Source organism: Equus asinus, chromosome 12 (genome assembly GCF_041296235.1).
Source record: "Equus asinus isolate D_3611 breed Donkey chromosome 12, EquAss-T2T_v2, whole genome shotgun sequence".
Lineage (NCBI taxonomy): Eukaryota > Metazoa > Chordata > Mammalia > Perissodactyla > Equidae > Equus > Equus asinus.
The window spans coordinates 52,760,725-52,782,914 of NC_091801.1; the positions used below are offsets into that span (position 1 = coordinate 52,760,725).

Consider the following 22,190-nt stretch of genomic DNA (forward strand, 5'->3'; position numbering starts at 1 on the left):
GTTGATTTTTCTCCTCTTGTTAAATATTTTTTCCTCCAAATCTCTGCAGTGAACTGATAATTTTCATTTCCTGCGTGGAGCCATATGCATACTGGATGTTTTCATGAGACAAATATGTTGCCTATGAGACAAAGAAATGCATACTGAGTGTTTTTAAGGACTGTGCTTGATTCGTCTTTGCCTTATGAAATTGGTTAAGAAACTTACTCATCAGAGCCCTTTGTTCAGTATTCATTGTTTGGCTTTTGTTGTTGTTGCTGACTTTTGTAAAACCAACATATACATTGTCTTTGATTTGTTCTAGGAAGAGAAAGAAATATGTATCCATTTTAGAGTCAGAAGACTACAAGCCTTTTTTTCTCTCTTCTTTTATATCTCTATTTAAATAAGGTAATTTAAAAAAATCACATCTCTTTTACTTGTACTAATTTCACTTTGTTATATAATTATGTAGGATGTTATCAACTAGTTTTGCAGAATTTAGTTTCTTAGATAAGAATACTAGCTATATTTTGATGCTGCTTTGAAATTTCTAAAGAAAATTTTTGTTTTTCTTGTACATCTATAAAGTTATGTTTTGATAATTTGCTTGATAAATATTTCTCAGCCACATATGGTATACAATAAGTTCTGTGGATAGGTTCACATCCTTTCCTTTCTTACTCATAATGCGTTTAATAATCTAATGTAGTGTATTCATATTCTGGGTCACACCTGATGTTTTTGTCGTGACAGCAGTGTTTGATTTGAGGAAAAATTCCTGCTTGCCTGATTTCACATCCCCAAACAAACTTCTGGCAGGCTGAGAGTGGATGGCACCTGCTTTGAATAAGCAGAAAAGGACCATGGGTTCCACAGTGTCAAGTGGAATAAACTTCCTCCAACAATATCAATAGTAATAATTTAAAGCTGTGTGGCTAGACGCTTTTTTAAAACTTGGCTCCGTATTCTCTCTTCTTCATATGGTCTTCAACTTTATGCAACTGAATTAAATTCAACTGAAAAATTCTTGTTTGAGTATTAAATGCCATGGGTAAATGCAAGGAACCATACTTGCTGCTTCCAGTTACAAACGTAGGTAAGATATAATTATACTACAATAGAGGAAATAAGGAAAACTTACAGATAACTAGAATTTAGGGTGCCTCCTCTGCCCTCTGCATGTTAAAATGGAGTGTCCTTTTTTACAACTAAGTTTTGTGCCTCGTGTGCATAGTTCATCTCCTTAGCTGGATTATGGGCTCCCTTCTGGCAGGCACCGTCCATCTTGCACCCTCCAGTAGTCCCAGTGCCTAAAACAGGCCCTGACACCTTCTTCCTCCTCAATAAATACTGGTTAAATGAATAAAGAAGGAATGGATGAGTAAATGAATACGTAAAAGCCTCATAAAGAGAACAAAATAACATGCAATGCCTTCCAATTTTTGTACTTGTTACCAGTTTGGGGCTTTTGATTGTTGAAATACATCACCATCATTTAAAAAGATATAGTTTTAGTAATGAATATACTTTCATATTTCTTCTTGATAGGGTTACCATCTTCAATAAACCAAGAATAGCTTTATGGGGCTCTGGACTGAGACCCGATTACAGAATATTTGAATTTCTATGCCATCTCTGTCACTAACTTCCTGGGTCAATGCACAAGGCATTTACTAATGAACTGAAGTTTTTCACTGCCCGAGTTACTTTCTGAGAGTAAATTAGTCATTAGAGATTCTAGTTCAAATTTGTCTGTATTTCCTCATCTGACTTTATTTTTGCTGTGCTATCAGTGTTCAATCTACTATGTAAGATTACTTGCTGCTTGCTAGGCTTGCATATGTTCTAAGCAAAATTATTATTTTCTTGTTAGCATTATTCAGTTAATTGGAAGGTTCCCAAAACAAAGCATTTCAGGGTAAAAACATTTAAAGAATTTAAATTGTTTTCAGATTTATATATAAGAAGTATTAATACTGCCATCTACAAAAATGGCCAAATCCCTTGTAGCAAAGAATATTACTCTTTTATTTATTTATTTTTTTGGTGAGGAAGATTGGCCCTGAGCTAACATCTGTGCCAATCTTCCTCTTTTTGCTTGAGGAAGATTTACCCTGAATTAACGTCTGTGCCAGTCTTCCTCTATTTTGTATGTGGGGCACTGCCACAGCACGGCTGACAAGTGGTGTAAGTCTGTGCCTGGGATCCGAACCTGTGAACCTCAGTCCCTGAAGCAGAACACGCCAAACTTAACCACTGTGCCATGGGGCTGGCACCTACTCTACTTCTATAAAATCAAAGAGTTCATTTTTTTTTTCCCCTCAAGAAATGATTTGAATAAAACCTGACCCCCTTCCCTTCTTTTTACAATCGAGCATGGTCACATTGAACCCTCCATTAAAAATTCTCTAATATCTTTTTTTGCATTAACACTTCAAAACTCAATTTAAATATTCACAGATCTCATTTTTAATAAACTTAACAAAATTCAGGTAATTTCCTTCAACTTTCTAGATTGAAGGACAGCAGGTGGTACAGATATAAAAAAGATGTACAGCTATGAGCAAAGCCCAAAATCAATTATATATAAGAAATAACATAACACATGGACAGAAATTAATCAAAAACAAGAATTTCTTCTATATGATTCTCTGCTCTGCTACCTGCAGGCAACACACGCAAATGAAAAAAATCAACATTCTTCTGGCAGATAAGAGAAAAATTAATAAAAATGTTTCCTTCCTACTGGATCCCCTGATGCAACTATTGTTAAAAGTGAGTAACTGCAGGAAAAGCTTGCTCGTTTAAAATACTATTTTTTAGACTAGAGAAATAAGGTTTTATTCTTGCTGTTAAGCTCAATTACGTGAGTTAGTGTGGGTTTGCACTGTCCAAGAGCGTCCCTTTTCCCTGCTCTTTCTCATTAGACGGCTCTGTGGGATGTGCATGAGACAAACGTAATAGGAGCCAAGTGAGAAGCATTTTGAGGTGTGCCTAAGGGTAGTGACGATCCCTAAGGAAGGCCGAGTGTAGCAGCTGAAAACTCTAAGAGAGGGACTGCTCAGAGCCACAGAATGTGCCCCACATAAAATGAGTAAAAAGATATTAGTTCTCTAAAGATAGAAATGTTCCTACTCCATAATGGGGAGGGGCACATTTGTGTGGATTTCTACTTTTTAATTTAGAGTTGAGTTTTTATTGTCCATTTCTAGTTGGACAAACAGGCCACATATGTACAGAACGTATGGTACTAAAAACTTTCCCTATTACAAGGGCTTTATATTTTATGAATATTATCCCCAAATTAATAAAAAATATGAAGGCAGAATATAGATTTTTAGGCAATAAGACATCCAGTTTTTGCCACAGTTGTTACCTCAGGGTGAATCTTCCTCAGCAAAAAAAAAAGGAAAGAAAGAAAGAAAAAAAATCACTTCACTGCCTCGTTTCCATCAGATATAGAAAATGTATAACTTTGTAGAGTTTTGTCATATTTGTGTATTACATATTAAATGTGAACAAGAACTTGTCCATCCCTGGTTTGTGTTTTTATATTTCCCTTTGAAAGGTAGCATCAACTGATAAGTGTCTCAACTGTTATGTAATAATTGAAGCATAGTATAGATTATTGCTTAAATTGTCAGATTTGGAGATAGTACGATTGTATTATACACATTCGAATGTTCTACATACCTTCTAGACAAAGGAATGAGTACATCTTTTGCAAATGACTTTAAAAGAGCACAAAATAGGAGCTGGTAACTTGGGGACAACATCACCATTTTCATTTTCATTAATTCATTCAGATTTTGAGCAAGTTATTCTACTGCCATGTGTTTTTTGTTCTGTACGTAAGTAAAATGATATGAAGTTGGTGATGGAAGATGTAGTATTAATAATGCTATCAGACATAAAAATGATCTGAAATGGCATAAAAGTACCACCAGGATAAAGAGGTTTAGAAATATTTGTGTGTTTTTGGGAGAAACTCACCTAGTAAAATTTCTGAGCACACTGTGATGGATTATTGTAATTATTGGGAATGATAATATTTTAATGTGACTTGCTTCCTACCTGTCAGTAGTAATCAAGGCTGCCCAGTATTCTGAAACAGTCTCATTTTGCTAGGTGGCTAGTCTTGTGCAGCCTCTCAAATGCTTAGAATATTAATGCATGGAGAAGAGATTGAATGCTCTCTGTATTCCATTATGACAAAGTGTTTGTCTTGTTTTAATCAAAAGACATGCAAAACCAAACTAAAATAATTCATAATAATTAATGCCAGTGAGTGCTTAAGAGAAAGGACCTCTTTTTGGGGATACTGCATCAGAACCACAGAATTTGGCAGTTTTTCCCCTCCTTCATACTTGACGATGTATATTAATTTCTGTAGAATATAATTTCTTTCTTGGGTGCCTTTATTCTGAAGTGCTTTGGATTTATATGAACAAAGACAATCTGACATTTAGGTGAGGGTTGGTCTAGTTTGTAGTCAGCTGCCAAGGTAAAAAGTTATTTAGCGATACAACATTATGTTGAAAGACACATATTCCTTTATTTAATATTTACTATGTTGGCCTTTGTTGTTTCTTGCATTCCTCATTATATTGCTGATTTTAATCCTCTTTGCTCTGAGTTCTTATGTATCTTTTACATTTTTTTCCCTCAAGTTTTCTTTAAAGATTTTATTTTTCCTTTTTCTCCCCAAAGCCCTCCGGTACATAGTTGTATATTTTTAGTTGTGGGTCCTTCTAGTTGTGGCATGTGGGATGCTGCCACAGCATGGCCTGATGAGTGGTGCCATGTCCGCACCCAGGATCCAAACCGGCGAAACCCTGGGCCGCCAAAGCGGAGCAGGTGAACTTAACCACTGGCCCACGGGGCTGGCTCCTGCTGAAGTTTTCTTTGTCACCTTCTGGCTCTTACCACAACAGCTATGGATGGGTTTCAGGGATTTCTTTAACCACCTCAAATTGTAGCAATAATTTTCTCATAAATTTGTTTATCTGGGGAGTAAGTACTCCTCAAACTGCTTCTTAATCATCCAAATCCAATTCTTCATTTTCATTTCATTCAATGATTATGCTATCAATACGTGTATAGGGTTGGACTACTTAATCTTAGAGGTCCCTTTTGCACTCTACGAACTCCAGATCATGGAAACAACAACCAAATGAAAAATTCTCCCACACTTAGGCTCAGCTTTTGCAGTATGACTTTTGGTGCTGGCTAAATGAAAGGCTCGACCATACATTGGATGGCCATCAGTATTGTCAGGTGTTGTGGATTTGCACAACCCTTCTTAGCTTCAGCTTTATCTCTGGAGGGCAGAGGGAGCTGTGCTCAATTCAAATCGTTCCCCAGTACCCAATTATCTCCCTTTCTGAAAATGGAAGTATTACTTTGCACCCACCAGAATCTCCCAGTAATCTCTATTACTCATCCAGTATAAAATAGGAAAGGATGCCTCCTCATTCTGAGAGATGATTAACAGCATTATGGGCCCGACATAGAGCACCACCGTATTCCTAGCTTGAGGATGCATAGCTAATTATTAGCATTTTCCAATGAGGTAAATATTTATATTTATAAACATTAAGACTATTAATTCTAGTGACTGTGTCTGAATATCTATAAATCAGAGGCAATTGAAGAGCTGAAATTCAGATTTCCTTACACTTGCCTGCCAAGTGGCCTCAATCAGAAGTAATTTTCTCCATGAGGGCACATGGAGCTGAGTCGTGAGCCTTTTCTGAGTAGATATTATTATTTGTGTCAAATTATGTGTGGTGATTTTTCTGAAGTGGACTTCTGTGCCCACTAATCCATACACGGGAGTTTCCTGCACTCCCTCTTTCATTGGTGCTATTAATTGTATTTGTGCTTCAAGTGTCTCTTAGCCTTTTAAAATGTTAGTTTATGGCCACTGATTATCTGTAAGGTTTTCCTGTTAAAGAAACACGCAATCTAGAGACAAGAGTGAGATCTGATCTTAAACCATAAATACTATGCATTTTAAGAGAAACCTCTTTGCCAGAGCCTGATTTGATAGCATGGCTAAAGGAACGGTTAGTAATTTCACATTTTAAAGCAGAGTAAGTTCTATAAATCTGATACTTGCTTTGGGAGAAATACAAATTGGCCATTAAATCACCTTCCTGTGTCTGTTCTCAATATTAACAATGAGATCTCATGTATTTTGAACAATGAGTTCAAGGATTTTTCACCTTTCATTTGGGTTTTGTAGTTTGTTTTTGAAAATAGTCATTTTTAATTACTTGCTTGGAATTGCAAATTGATAGCCAACACGTAAAAGAAAACAGCCCCTGGAATATAGAATACTATCAATCAAGATCATATCATAATATTTGATAAATAAAAGTTATTTTATATACATACAAACCCATAACATGGATGGCTTGCTTAGAGTTTATTAAGCATAGATCAATGCTTCGTGATTTTGTTTTCTTTCAATTTTTCACATGAGCTTTTCCGTTTAATTTTTAATAAAACTTTTAAATTTGACTTTAACGTCATACTGTTAGAGACAATTTGTTAAATCATTGAGTATTTTAAATAATTGTTCAATTATATATTATCTTTAATAATAACCCTTCTAAGAATGTTAGCATTATGCTTGGAATTTCATTTTTAAAAAAGAAAGCATTTTTTTACTATTAATTTTATTCTTATAATATGCATGCGTTTTTTAAATAATATACAGACTTTTGTAATTGAAGAACATCCAGAAATAAAAAAGAGAAATTTAGTAAAATATACATGAACTATTTAAAATATTTATTTTACAATTAGAGATTTATTGTTTGTTAGCAAAACTCAGAGTATATATTCCAGAAGGAGTATATTGTTGCTTCTGTTATAATTGATATTAAGGCAGTGTCTTTACAGATTGGTTTAGTATGGATATAAATTATGTAAACAATTAAATATTAGTAATCAGTTATTTTAGTTTTGGTAAAGCCTACAAGATCTTCCTGATTTTTCGGGGGGTTTAATGTTTTGTAATATATATTCTCAGTCATCTGAGAAGAGCGAGAGTTTTCTTAATTTTTAAGCACTAGATCTTTAAGCGTCTATGAATAGTTGTTATATCAATTAACCATTTTTGAAGATTTTTGTGTTTACAAGTTATCTAGGTTTTATAGTTTTTTTTTTTTTTATGAAGGAATGGGTTTATAGCTGCCAAAGAATAGTTTGCGTAGCGGTATGATATATTTATAAAAGGTATTACAAGAAACATTGAGTTTTCCTATCAACTTTTCCACTTATTAGCTTATTCTGGTTAACTAACCTCTTGAGCTTTACTTTCCAGATCTACAAAATAAAAATAGTGATAATTCCCATACCCACCCCACTGGGTAATTTTAAAGATAAGAAAATCCTTTGAAAGTCCTACATGAAACCCAGATGAGACAGCTTCAGGTGTCTGCTTTTGACCAAACTTGTTATTATAATTAAGTTGCTTGAAAAAAATAAAAACATGGAAAATATTCTATTATATTCCTCATTAGGCTCAGAACTACTATTAGAATTATCAGATAACTGTTTTAATGATTGTAATATTTTATATTGTTACTATTTTATATATTCCTTGCATGTCTTGCTCCTTCACATAATTGTTGTGAAAGGTGAAAGATTATAAATTTTAAACTTGAAATAATGAATAAGAAATAAAAACTAATATGAGATCCATGATTTTTGAATGTGGTTTGTGCAAAAACAGAATCCATGGTTTTCTTCACCCGCTACCTTTAGTATAAGAAAATACCTTACTAGAGTGTTTGGAATTAGGGCATCCTTTCTTCCTTAACATTTGTTATTTTGAAGAAAAAAAGAAAAAAATAAATGTTTAAAATGGACAGAGAAACTACATAAGGAATGATTTGCTTGGATGTCCCTTAATTTAAATCCATGTAACTAATTCTCTCCGTGAAGATGTGTCATATGAATTCAGCCCTTTGGAAACGCTTTTGGGAAAACACCGGATACACCCCTTTGTTGTAGGGACCTATTCCTGTTTGCCCACACGTATATAAAAATTGTAATAAATGCAATATTTTGAGTTATTTATAAGATTTCTTCTTTGGTCCTGGAAATTTCCTAGCACATTTCAAACAAGCAAGAGAAAGAGACTGCCTAAGCCTTTTAAGTATTTAGCCTGTCTGATGAGACTGCTGACATGAGTGACAATTAGTACAAATTACCATAATTGTGTTCTTTAGATAAAATGCCACATTGCTTTCTTTAGGAGCAAATGCAGGCTTCTGCTTAGTAAAATGAATCGGATACTTTGATTCTTTGGGGCAGTCGGAAAATCAGCCGTGTGGTATTCCCACGTAGTCCACTTCAGATCCGTCTGAACAACTACAGCCCTCCCTTCCTTTTCAGTAAAATAGGTCCATTAATGTAGTGCACCTCACTCTCATTCACTCGAAGGGAGTTGTATTTTTATTACTGAAAAAGTATCACATAAATACAAATTACATTTTTTCATTAGAAAACTGCTTTTCATTTCAGAAAAAATTCAATTAATTATGAATAGGGTTATGCTTTCATCAGGGAGAGAAATATGTAATTTTTCTTCAAGCCTCAAACACATATAATGAAATCTTTTCTTGGAATCCACTCTTAAGATGGATTTTTAAGAGTATAGACTTTATTAAAATCTCAGTTCAATTAAAATGCATTCAATTACTTTAAATCTTTATTAAAATCTCAGGTAAAATTGTACAACACTGTAAAAGAGACTTGTACTCTTTACCAGGCAGTTAATTCTAACAAATGAACATAAAGTGCACAGTTTTGCTCTTCAGGAGAGAAGGAAAAAATCAGCTTTAGGCCAGAGTTTGGGGTGGGGAAGGACTGGGATGGAGGTTGCTTTCTATGTAGTCACTTTAGGCGTTGGCTTCCTTCCATTTCTCATCGTAGGTCGGTGTTAATTGTGAATATGGATGTGGCATTATCTTGTGTGAGTCCTCTTGATGGCACTACTTGGCCTGTTCATAGAATCCATTTTCCTCACCATCTTAATCAAAACGACCTTATTTAAGGATTTGATTTCACTGTCTTCTTTGGATGTTTTTGGTACAGTGTCCCTGATTCTCTTTCAAGGGCCGCTAGAAGATGCCATTGAGGAAGAAGAAGAGTATCCATCAGAGGAAACGGACATCGTCTCAAAGGGGGACTTTCCATTGGAGGAGAGCTTTTCCACAGAATTGGGGCCTGAAAATCTGAGCTGTGAAGAAGTGGAATACTTTTGTAACAAAGGTAATCATTAATGGTTGGATGCAATATGTGAGTCCATTTACTCAGAGGATTTTGTAAAGTTGCAAAAATGCACTGATGGGGGAGTAAAAGTGGCAACAATGCTAATATGTAAGTCGACAGTCTGAAAATATGTGCAGAATTTTTTAAACATAAGTTATTATTTTGAAGGATAAAAGAAGCAATTCCACTTTAATAAGTCATGTTGTATATTTTAAACATAGTTTCATGTTGACTGGCCAATTAACTGAATATTTTCATGTTGATTGACCAATTAACTGTAATACATTTACTGTTTATCATTTATTAATTCATTCTTTCAGCAAATATTTATTGAATGTCAGTTGTTTGCAAGGCATTGAATTAGGCATTGAGTGTAAGCACTGAATGGAACATTTAGAGTCTCCACGCAACGTTCTGGTTCACTCCTTTTGAAAACTGAATGCCTTAGCTCTTTGACATTGACTTTCAACACAGAAGATGGGGCTTCTTTAGATATTGTCAAATAAGAAAATACACACTCTTTCTCCATTCTAGATACTCTTTTGACACCTTGACGTTACAACCGAAAAAGTACCTGACACAATATATCTCAGCTTATTTCCAGCCTTGACTTGGAGCCAGGTGGCCTTGCCAATAATTTGCCAGTATGTCCTCCCTGGGCACTTGGACTTATTTGCTTGTTTTTTTCAAAAGTGAGTTTAAGTTTTCTTGTGATTTTTAATTTTGTTTTATTTGATTGTTTTGTCTCTCCGAGTGAGGTGGGTCTTCTCTCGCCTGCTGCACCAATGTACAGTTGCACAAGCGTTTGGATAACTTCCTTGGTTTAGAACAACTGCTTTTGCTGGTGTTACCATGATAGTTTCCCAGAGGGCATGACTGAGAGTTTGCGTCTCTGTGTGTCTGTGTTTGTGTATGCACCATTTTTATTTATATGTGTTTTTTTTTTTGGCAGATAGAGAAATTATGTGGGTTTTTTTATGTTTGTGCGATTTTGTTCATCAGACTTGACAGTCTGAAGTCAATATCTTCCAAAAAAACTGTGAATACACATATTTCAGTGGCCACATATACATTTGTTACATATTATTAAAATTCCAGTATGACCTTCTCCTGTTGATGGTGTGTTAGAAACAAAGGAAACCAGCCAGTTTCCATCCCTGAGGTCAGTACGACCCTATGTCCTAAAACTGTGGAAATGGAATGCAGCACCAGCTCCTGGACGCACTGAAGTTCAGAAAACCTCTTCACGTTAATTCCTGAAGACCTTGAGATGGCTTTGTAACCTGCCTCTTGTCTCCCACATCAGACATTTTTGACTGATAATGAGAATAATAGGGACAGAACAGGCCTTTTTGCAGGCCAAATTAATACATTCCTTACTTGTTATGGATGCTAGAACCATTTCTTGATGCTCTGTAGCCACAGCAATACATGTAAGAGTTGGCTAGACATGAAGAGTTTTTTAATCTGTTTGAAGACATTCTGTATTCCTTCTTGGTCAGGAAATATATCCTTAGTCCATTGTAGAGAACCTACCTTATGTTGTTGGATTGCAATAAGAGAAGGAACCAGTAGTTAGAAAGTACTATTTATTCTTCTTGCTCTTGTCCTTAAAAGAGTTAGCGTATGGATTCAGACATTTTTGTCAATTTAATCCAAGGAGGCAGTAATAACAGGTATTATTAGATATATTTTATATTTTAGGATGATCATTGGTCAACGGGTATGTTTAATGAAAAAATATAGAACTCTAAGTTTTAACTTAGTAATTTCTTGGAAGAAAATAGACTCTTGGCAGATGCTTACATGATTACGCAGTTGGGGTCTCAAGACAATAACCTCTGTCTTCACTAAACGGAGTCCTAACTCATGAAAAATAATGGCAAGCCTTTAGGAACTAAAAAAAAACCCCAAAACATTGAATTACAATGATTAAGAACATTATTTAGTGGATATTATTAACTGTTTGAACTGTTAATAAATGTTGGACTATTGGAAATTTTAAAAATATATCAAATAAATTATATTTAATATATAATATAGATATGTTAAATAATATATAACTAAGGTATTACATATTATAAAAATAATTCTCTAATGTTTAGTTTGAAACTAGGAAGTAGTGATAGGTAGGGATAAGAATCTTTATTTTCACATAATATTTTTCAGGATAAATGCTACTATTACTGCTTCAGACTCCTGTCATCTTATTTAATACGAAAAGAATTTCATTATTTTACTTCATAGAATGTGAGACCAGGGAATTTCCACTGAAGTCAGTAGTAACTGGTGTGAAAAGAGAGACAATTATTGATAGATATTGCATCCCCTTGAGGTCATACAAAGGATTCTATCCATTTTTCACTTGAGTTGATTAGTTTCAATAAGAAGAGAACATTTTCTCTCTGGAAAATTAGAAGCAAGTCTTTCTGTAGAAATTCCCATATTAGTCCCAGTGGCACACAATTATGTTTTCTTTCTAGTTTCAGGGAAGAAGATAGATTAGGCATTAACAGACTGTGAGTATTTAAATGGTTAATGATGCCAGTGTCATGAATGAAAAAGCATTAAGAATTGTTCCTCTGAAGAAAAATATTTTTAACTTTGTTCATGGATGAAACATACTTTTTGCACATATTCTAAATCATTTATGACAGCTCACAAGTTTTCAATATATATGGGAAAATGAATGAGATTATTTGGAAATTTCTTCGTCTAAGGGTCTAGCCATGATTAAAATCTAGCAATCACATGGTTGCTTTGCTATGACTTAGTTACTTTGACATGGTGAGTTCCAGGGATAATATTTTTAAACACAAAATGCCTTATTCTTATTAAACAAAGGATAGTAGTTTAAAAACTCAGATCACAAAAACGTGGCTAGAACATCTTAAGTTTTCCAAACCAAGTGTTTTGACACTGAGTGCTGAGGATACGCATATAGGCCAATATGTCTTCATTTGTATTTTTGCAACTGTGTTTTGTATAAAAGCAATCATATGCTATTGTAACTTTCCTTTAAAAAAAAAGAAAAACACTCTGCTCTTTGTAGAGACATAGTTTATCATAGGTAAATGTTCCAACTTCCTTTTAAAATTGAGCTTCCACATTATACAGGATATTTTCAGTGTTTGGAATGACTCTTTATTTATTGTTGTAGTATTTTACTCAGTTCCATACAGATATTATATATTTTCTTGTTGTCAAAGGGCAGGCTTTTTTATAAGTCTCAGCATTTATTAATATTAGTAAAGCTGCTAGTCGTTATAAAACAGGTGATTAAATATGAATCAAATCACTCTCATAATGTAATATTCCACAGAAATGTCAAAGAAAGTTACTCAGAATTTTATGTCAGCTTTAAATGTGTGAAATTCTTAATCATATGAATCTGAAGTATAAATATTCACAATTAAAAGTCAAAAAATGGGGTGGGGGCAGCCTCGTGGCCGAGCAGTGAAGTTCGCATGCTCCTCTTTGGCAGCCCAGGGTTATGCAGGTTTGGATCCTGGGCGCGGACCTAGCACTGCTCATCACGTCATGCCGAGGTGGCGTCCCACATAGCACAACCAGAAGGACCTACTAAAATATACAACTATGTGCTGGGGGACTTTGAGGAGAAGAAGGAAAAAAAAAAGATTGGCAACAGATGTTAGCTCAGGGCTGATTTTAAAACAAAAAAAAAGAACTTGTTTAAAAAAAAGTGGAAAAGAGGGCTGGCCCAGTGGCTTAGTGGTTAAGTTCACATGCTCTGCTTCGGTGGCCCAGGGTTCACTGATTTGGATCCCGGGTGTGGACCTACACACTGCTCATCCAGCCATGCTGTGGCAGCATCCCACATAAAGTGGAGGAAGATTGGCACAGATGTTAGCTCAGGGCAAATCTTCCTCACACACACACACAAAAAAGTGGGAAAGCTCATCTTTAATAAATCCTTGTTGTAGTCACAGGCCTAAACTTTGACCCTGACAATTCTCTTGAAGTTCCCTATGTCACTTTTTACTTTGGGTTAGTTGCATATGTTATGTTTCTCTTTTTCATCTGTGAAGTGAATGAAATGAACTATGATTATGAAAGGAAGCTACTGCAAAGTTGCTTTAATACCTTAGATTTTAAGAATTTTAGCAAAATAGAAAGCAATGCTTTCAATTTGCACATCTTCTTTTGTGCAGTGAGTTTAGATCATTTGGCATCTTGCCTTACTGTATCTCTGAGAGGAAGGAAACAAGCAAGAATTATTTCCTTGAATTTACAGATGACGAAGACATCAAGGCTGGGTCCATAAGTGCTACACATTTCCTGTGGTACAGGATTATTTGCTTCAGTGATATTTTTTTTTTTTTTTTGCCTTCTGGTTTATATAGTAAACATGGAAATACATCAATGCATGTTTAGAACTAAGCAAACTAATGTAAATTAAAATATAGGTGTCCTGGAAAGCAACCTGGGGAGCTTTCAATTATGTCACTCCTGGCAGGTGGGAACTCTTTTATATGTTAGCAATTCTTGGCTAAACTTAGACATGGTAAGTTTCATAGTGGGGTTGCCATGGAGCAGTTCTAAAACTGTTCTACTATTATTAATTATTTGAAAGAGAGTTTCCTCCCTGAAATATTCACGTTTGTTAATGACGAAAGTGAATAAACATGTCTTGGGACACATTCCAGGAGAAAGTCACAGGATATGTGAACAGGAGGAAAAGCGTCAGGTCATTATCACTGTAGGCTAGTACAATGTAATGCTATTAAAAAAAAAAAAACTCCAAAGAAACTACATGTCAGTTAACTTTGAGTTATCAGTAACTATTATCTAGAAAAGTTTCAGAGGGTCCTTCCAAACTGTTCTCTGATGACGTCATCTCTGGAAGGCTGAAAGGGGAGATGATGCCTTTTTGGATGATCAAAGTTGATTTTGGAAGAGAAACAAACCTTGCTTCTAGTCCTAGTATCTAGGTATGTAGAATGGCTGCAGTGCTTCACCTAGAGCAATGGACTAATATTAGAGCCCTTCAGTCTGGAAAGATAAGGGTTAAAAAAAGGGGCATATGGAAATCCATCAAATAAGGACACAAATATGGTGGAACAATGGACATTCTCACCACGTTCAAAAAGATTTGACATTAGGTAGTATGCAGAAAGTAAAGGATATCTTTTCATTTTAAAGAAGCTTTAAATTAGAGAAATCTAAAGCATATTCGAGAAAATAGAATAAAACCTGCAGTACTCAGACTTGGATTTGGCTCTAGCCCTGGAAGTACTTAGTACCAAACCCAAAGCAAACATAAGCAGATGTTCAGTTAGGTTGGCAGAAGCTTCTAATTCCATTCAATGGATCGAATTCAGTACAGCTCAACCCATATATTAAGCAGCTTGCTCTGTGTCAGACCCTCCACTGGGTTTTGGGGGTACAGCAGTAGACAAAAGTCAGTCTCCACTCTCAGGAGAGAGAGAAAATAAACAATCAAACTCACATTGTGTATATGATGTGTGATCTTGAGCACTACGAAGAAAACAAAACAGGTAAGTGTGATAGAGTGATATTGTGTGTGCGCATGTGCACTATTTTATAAAGAGAGATGGGGTTGGTGAACTTTGAGTGAAGACCTGAGGAAAGGGAGTGAGTTTCCAGTACTGAGTCAAGTTGGCTGTACCTGTGAGGCTAATGTTGCAGGAAGCCAGAAGAGGACAGCAGAGAGCTGGGGAGTAGAAGAGGTGTAGCCATACCTGTGGAACTTGTTACCCTAGGATTCCTACCACTGTGGAAGGCTCAGGTGAGCCACAGAGGAGAGTTGAGGTATAGCTGGGAGAAGAGGCATGGTCATGACACAGTTTGTGTTTACCTAGAGAAGAAAGGCCTGCAGAAAGTAGAGATTAAAGTAGGAAGTGGAAGCAAGCATATTGGGGAAGCTGTCAGGAGATACAGATAACCCCAATCAGAAACATCCCTTTAGCCAAGGGCTTGATGAGACTCCATCTGTAGCTCATTAATGGAGTTTCCGGAAGAGCAGTTTGGGGGTGTTTGAGAATGATATGAGTCACTTTGCTCCCTTCCACAATACCAGAGTTGGGTGTGTGTTCTCTTTATCTTTTCACATCCTTGAATCAGACAGATAAAGAGTAGGAGGCATGAGAATCAGAATAGTTTCGTCATTGTTCTTAACTATTTCTGCCAATAGGCTGCCAGACTCATTGAAGTGTTCCTTTCCTCCACCCCATTCCTTTCCTTCTATTAGTTTGTGTAGTTTGTAGCTTTGTTTAAAAATTAAGAAATAACTGAGGAAAAGCCATGTTTTTCATTGGACTATAGCAAACCCAAGAATAGATTATTGGTATTTATGCCCACTACCATGTTAAGATTAAGCAACAAAATATTATCTAGGCCCTTAACATTGAGGAGAAGAAAAGAACACACCTTTGTGCAGATTTGATTGTGGAAGTAGTAATTGCTTGTTTTTTATTTGATACAGAGTGAAACATTCACACTATTTTGTTTTCTCTTTTCTTCTTTTCATTTTATTATTTTTTAGTTCAGAAAGTCTATTCACCTGTATTTCATAAACCCCTTTCAATCAATATGGGTTCTTTCCTCCTCATTTGTGCCTTTAATGACATGTGTTTGCTTCCTCTGATGTTTGGGCAACTGGATTCAAATCCGCAAAACGCAGCTCTACCGTAATCACTTTGAGTTCTGTAAGGAAGGAGATCTTTACAGGCAACTTTGTTCCTTTTCTCTTAACGGGATTAAGAAGCTGAGCTTTTTAAATTCTTGCATATAACATTGACATTTCCAGAGTGCGTTTGGACCAGGGAGTTCAAAGAGAAGGAATAAAAAAGAAAAGCCAATATGACTTTGTTTTTTACCTTGCTGGAGGAGCTGTTTGTGCAAATCGCCTATAAGCTTATTGACCTGAATCTTTGACTCCTTGTTTTCTCTGGATTTGGCTGGAGTGGAGACACTGATGGAGCCCTGATAGAGCTGATTGAACAGCCCCCAGCTTTGCTTGGCACAGACCTCCCTTCCCTTCGCCGCCACCTCCCCCTCCCTCCACATGACATTATTGTTCCTTGGCAAACCTTCTGTTTGCCTGGATCCAGTACTTCTCGATTTTTTAAAAAAAATTATTTAAAATCATTAAATTTTTCTTGCGTAAGTCATCCAACAATGCAAACTGGAAAGTAATTCTTTTTAGAAGATAGAAATAGAGGCTGTAATTGTGTCGTCCTGCTTATATTTTTATCTCATGAGATTGAATAAAGGGAAATCTTATGACATTGTGGTATCACTCTTTTCTGGCTATGTTAAAATCTCCAAACACAGTTTTTGTTTGGAATCAGATTGATTTTTCCTCAAACCACAATTGTTGGAAAAATGAGGGAGCATTTGAAGGCAATTTGTGCTTATTGGAGAGTCAGCATTTTCTTGGTTTTGATGGAACCAGAGGGTATACAAATTTTGTCCATGACTTAGTGTTTTATATGTAAGAGTTGGATTTGTCTGTCTACCTCATCTGTCTGTCTGTCTACCTCATTTCTGGTCCCAGATATATCATCATAAAATTTCAATGAAATTAAAATGGTTGATGTTATGCGGTGCTGAAATGAGTCATGATGATATCATGTATATGAATCATGTATGATAATATGTACTACCTTTTTGCATATTATAAATGAAATTCATTGTTTTTTCTGTAAGCTGACGAACAACAGATCTCCACTGTGCAATCTGCTAAAGACATTTTTTGAAACATATTAAAACTTGATAAAACATAAATTACATAATTATCCTACAATTTGTGAAACAATTTCATATTATAATACAGTGTATTTCATTTTGCTTCTACCTGGCCAAGTTGTCAAGCTATTTGTCTGTTTTAGTTTTATCTTTATTTTATATCAGCATCATTGTTAATAATAACTAAAAATTAATAGAAATCATATTTTACCATTTAGAGAAATTGCCTTTTTGTTTTTTTGTTTAGGGTTTCTGCAAGTGAAAGAAGATTTTTTGACGTGTAAAATTTAGTATAGGTTTGTTGTTTTCCCTACAATGTTGAAAGTTAGGAAAAGAGTCTGAATTTATTTAATCTCCTGTTATTTTATTTATATAAAGCTAAGCATCTGGATATTAGGAGATATCTGTGTTATTAATTGACTTTTTCAGTTTTAATCTAGATAGTGCATTAATTAATCATTAATTTTAGCTGAGTACTATAAAGGAGAACTACATGTTTATAAGCCTTTTTATTGCTACTTTTTCTCAGTGATGTTTCAGGTAGAATGAAGAGCCCATGTTTCTTGAAAGAAGTAGTTTTGATCAAGTTGCAATTATATAAATGGCCATTTTCAATTAACATTTTTTTAAATTTGATTTTGCTCAAATTAAATGTATGTATAGCAATTTGTATAAATCTACAATAATGTTTGCCAATCATTTATGTCTACTAACTGTTAATTTTCTATTTTAAGAAAGTTGAAATTATGAATAACATTAGGGAAGTCTGAGAAGCTAATTTATTTTAATCACATGGAATTAATGTAGTTGACAACCTTGAATCTGACTTTTGGTCACATTATGATTTGAGATAAATTGTTATCATTTTAGAGAAACTGATCTCTTGGAAGTAGCCATATCTCCTCTACTTTTTATCCTTAAACATCATAAATGATTTGAAAAAATTTTCTTGGTTCTGCATTAGCATTTTTTAGGTTTAAATCAAATAAGATTTTCAAAGCTATTAATCTTATAGAAAATGCGTATTTTCTTGGTAGTATATAAAATTTCTCACAATGTTTTGATTATCATTCAAGAAACAAGAGACTATATTAAAGAGTTTGCTCCTGCGTTACCTGATGGGATAGTCTTTATTCTGTAGGCTGGACCTAGAATCTGTAAAGGGAAATGTAGAAAGCTGTGGTATGATGAATTTAATTATAGTAATAAACTCAGTCACTTTTCGTTGTTCTTAAAAGGTCATGGAAAAATAACTCAATGTGTTACCCTGATGAAGTCAATACTGATAGTAAATGCAGACTGCTGTTTCAGCTTTTTTTGTCGTTCAATGAGATTTCAGAGATTGGTTCTGAGACTATGTACCAATTATAATAATTATAATAATGGTAATAACAACTTTCATTTACTGACTGCTCCTGAAAGTCAGACATCTTGCTGTACACGTTTCATCTCTAATCAACTTACCGTCCTGCAGGGTACATGTTATTTTCACCTGTGGCTTCCGGAGGTTCAATAACTTGGCCAAAGTCACAAAACTATTAAAAGTTAATACAGAATTAAAGCTTAGGTTTTTGTATGTGTGAAAATAGAGAACTAGTTTGTTTTCTGAAGTCCATGATTATGCAATCCTTGTTGAAGGAGATGAACACATCTGAAGAAACCTGGACATATGAAGTATAAAACTCACTTTTCCAAGGTATTTTAACCTGACATTCTCCAAACACTTTTTAAACATGACGTGTCAGTCAAGAATGAGGGCATATATAAAAAGAAGAAATTTTTAAAAACTTAAAGTAAATGAATTAGGGGTGTTCTTAAAATATTTCTGTCCTTTTGATACTTCTGGAAAGACTGTCAATGTAAACTAGCTTGCAGTAAGTAGAGTTGGCATTTTGACATAATGAGAGGCCTATATTGAAAGCTCTTTAGACTCATTATACTAACTGGATGATTATGTTGCCCTGATTTGGTGGCATGAATTAAGCCACAGTTTCCCACTGCTTGTTTCTTGTGAAGTTGTTTTCAGGTAATTCGAAAGACTGGGGACAACCCACAATGTGTGTACTTGGGCAGAAGCCAGTAATAAATGGCAAGAATGTTTGCAAATCCATCAAAATTATTTGGATAGGAATTTCAGCCCTGTAGAAATCTTTGCAAAGTGAACTTTTTAAAACAGCTTGACCTTAGCACAAAATAAGACCAAATAAAAAGCAGAGAAAGGAAGGAAGGAAGAGGGGAAGAGGGCATTGTTTGCAGGGAAAGTTCTGGGCACTGTGAAAACGTTACACTTTTCTGAAGGAAATGCAGTACAGCAGATGGTAAGAGTGGAAGTGAGATAAACATAGGAACTGGAAAAGTAAGCAATACATTCTAACAGGTTCTGTATCAAAGATCTGGAGAAGCAGAAAGATTAGACAAGGAACTGTTCTGAAACTGACAGTGGCTGTATCTTACCAAGTCTTACGCATGTAGCAGAGATGGAAAGTGGAATTGCGCAGACAGTAGGCTGTGATTATATTTTTCTGACTGTGAGAAGGGAAGGGAAGATATCTTTAAGGATTATTTTTAAGATAAGTTTATCAGTGTGGAAATCTACAGTACAGATATATAATCCCTTTGCCCCCCCTACCTATTTAACAATGGGATTTGATGTAATTTCTATTGTTGCCGTAGAATTAGCACAAGACACTATATTTTGGGTTTTAAGTAAACTTTTTTTTTTCAATGCAAATTATGGCCCGGGCTGGTTAATCAACACTGAGAACCTATGTTACTTTTTTCTGGTTATGAAAATATTGAAATGTGTGAGTGCCTATATGTGACCACACGGTACAGAGGCAGAAAGGGGAAAATACAAGGAATGTTCTCATTTCTTAAAGATACACTTATCTAGCAAGGGGAGGAAAACATATGTACAACTGAGACGAGGGGATATATAGAGAGAGTGGAGAAAGTCTAAAGTTTGGTCTGATTAAGGAAGCAGTGTATTCATTCTCAGGCTTGCTTCTGGTGATGTGCGTGATTCTAGCGTGGAACCCATTCACCAGCTGTACCTGCCTCATTTAGTCCTTGTGTCCTGTGCTCTGATATCCTGTCCTAGTGGCTGACTACCCAGGGGAATACCAAAATACAGTAACTCATAACAAGAAACAATTCAACAAAAATATAGAGCGATACAGGAAAAAAGAAAGAAAACGGACAAGGAAGATAGCTTATATCCTAAGGAAAACCCAGTTTGGAAAAGAATGATTTATTCTCTATAATACTGGCAGTTGTGTTGGGAAATTTTAAGGTGGTCCTAAAACAATCAGATCACTAATAAAAGGAATGAATTTTGAAAATTTATGTAAAATGCCTATCTTATCTTTAGACTTAACATTGCCAAATAAATATTAGATCTATCCTCATTCACCTTTTTAGTTTATTTCGATTGTTTAATTAAATATTTTATATTGAATGGCAGACCTAGAACAGTTCAATGTAGCATAGTGTAGCTTCAGAATTCCTCACTTGTACAGAGGCCTTTCAACGCCCTGCACCTAATTTTCTAATTGTAACTTTAATTTGTTCTATTAAGGGGGACCTCCCAAACTGTCTATGCTTCAGGCCCCACAAAGCCAGAATCAACCCCTGCTGGTACCTTCAGTAAATATGGGCAATCTCATAGGAGACAGCAGTGAACAAGTATGTTAAGTTTGGTTTCAACTTCTAAGTTTTGGAAAACCTTGAATACAATTCCTAAAATGTCTTAGTATTTATAGTAGATATCTGAATTTCAAATCTATTATCATTATATAGAGTAAGTTGCCCTGAGCCTAAAGAAGACTACAGATATTCAGGAAAGCACTGTGTAAAAAATTAAAGCAGAGAGGGGAAAAAACTCTCCCACGTTTCTGAAAATCTAGACGATGCTGTGGATACTATCTATAGTTTTCCTGTGTTATCACCAGCAGCCAAGGATCTCTTGCTGGCCCTGAGGGAGGAGGTGCTGTGGGAAGACCTTGTGGTAAGATGAGTCTGAATGCGTCTCATGATAACATACTTGGGACTGACCCTGGTGGTAGAAGCTAGATAAGGATCTGAGTTTGGACAAGGCTGATGTGACCTAGAATACTTGTTTCCCGCCCCCCCACCCCCCATAGATATGAAAACTTCATTAGGATTGGATTCAGCTGTCAGAATAAGCTCCTGTGGAAGCTGCCACAGGACTCTCCCACTTGCATCCCATTGTCCAAAACTTAGTTTTATGGAGTGGTCCACCTCACTGAAAGGGAGGCTGGGAAATGTGGTCTTTATTATCAGGTGGCCACATGCCCAACTGTAAATTCTGTCACTATGGAGAATTTTCAAGGCTTATGCAAAGGACATAGTTTTTATTTGTCTTTGTTTGATTATTGGGATAATTAATGACTCAAACCATTGTGCCAGTCAGTCCATTCTACATGCATGCTTTATCCAATCTGATGAGTATTTATTAAACACCTGCTATAGGAGACTTTGTGGAACATGCGTTGAGTATCTCGTGAGCAAACACAGGGAAGATCTGGCTATCTTAGAATTTACATTATACCAAGGAGGCAGAAAATAATCCTACAAGTGCAACAAGGTGATTTGACCTAGTGAGAAAGGTCAGATAAAGTGTTCTTAAGAATGTGACACTTGAGCTGGCATCTAATGCTGAATAGGTATTAATTAAGTAAAAAGAAGTAATAGGGTTTCAGGTGGAGGGAACAGCATGTGGTTGGGAAGAGCCTGGTGAGCATGCAGAGAGAGCAATGGGAACTGTGGTGTGAGTTGACCCTGGAGAGGTAGATATGGACCAGAGAGATCAGGAAGGACAATGATCATAGTGTGAAGGACAGGGAATCATGAGAGGAAGCATAAGAGAGGCAGATAAATGTCTTGAAAACAGAAGTACTAAATGCAAATCTGAGCTTCCAGTAAGCCACAGTAGAGAGAGAAAATGGAAGAATAAGATATAATTCCAATGGTCAGGCAGCAGAAAGACAGGGTTTATCAGGAGAAGTAAATGTTACCCCCTATTTGTGAGCTCAGAGAGTCATTCATCTTTAGTGTGTTTGAACTAGTGTTATGTAAAGGGCATTCAGATATGGACCAGAGTGTTTGTTAGTTGCTGTCTCAGAATTTGCATTCTTCATTGGCCTTAGTATTTTGGATGTGTGGCTTGA

At 35.5% G+C, this 22,190-nt stretch overlaps 1 protein-coding gene across 5 annotated transcripts in view; it reads left to right on the plus strand.

The window, feature by feature from the left end:
- Positions 1–22,190, plus strand: part of ZFPM2 (zinc finger protein, FOG family member 2) — a 438,154-nt gene that overhangs the window by 81,694 nt on the left and 334,270 nt on the right. For 2 of the 5 annotated variants that reach the window (XM_044780829.2, XM_070481468.1), the window contains exon 2: positions 9,115–9,270. The exons of 1 other annotated variant lie outside the window; for it this stretch is intronic. In XM_044780829.2, coding sequence (XP_044636764.1) covers positions 9,115–9,270 — 156 coding nt within the window. Of the gene's footprint in view, positions 1–307; positions 391–9,114; positions 9,271–9,804; positions 9,963–22,190 lie in introns of those variants that run through there. 2 more of the 5 variants (XM_044780830.2, XM_070481467.1) reach the window with 2 other exon arrangements.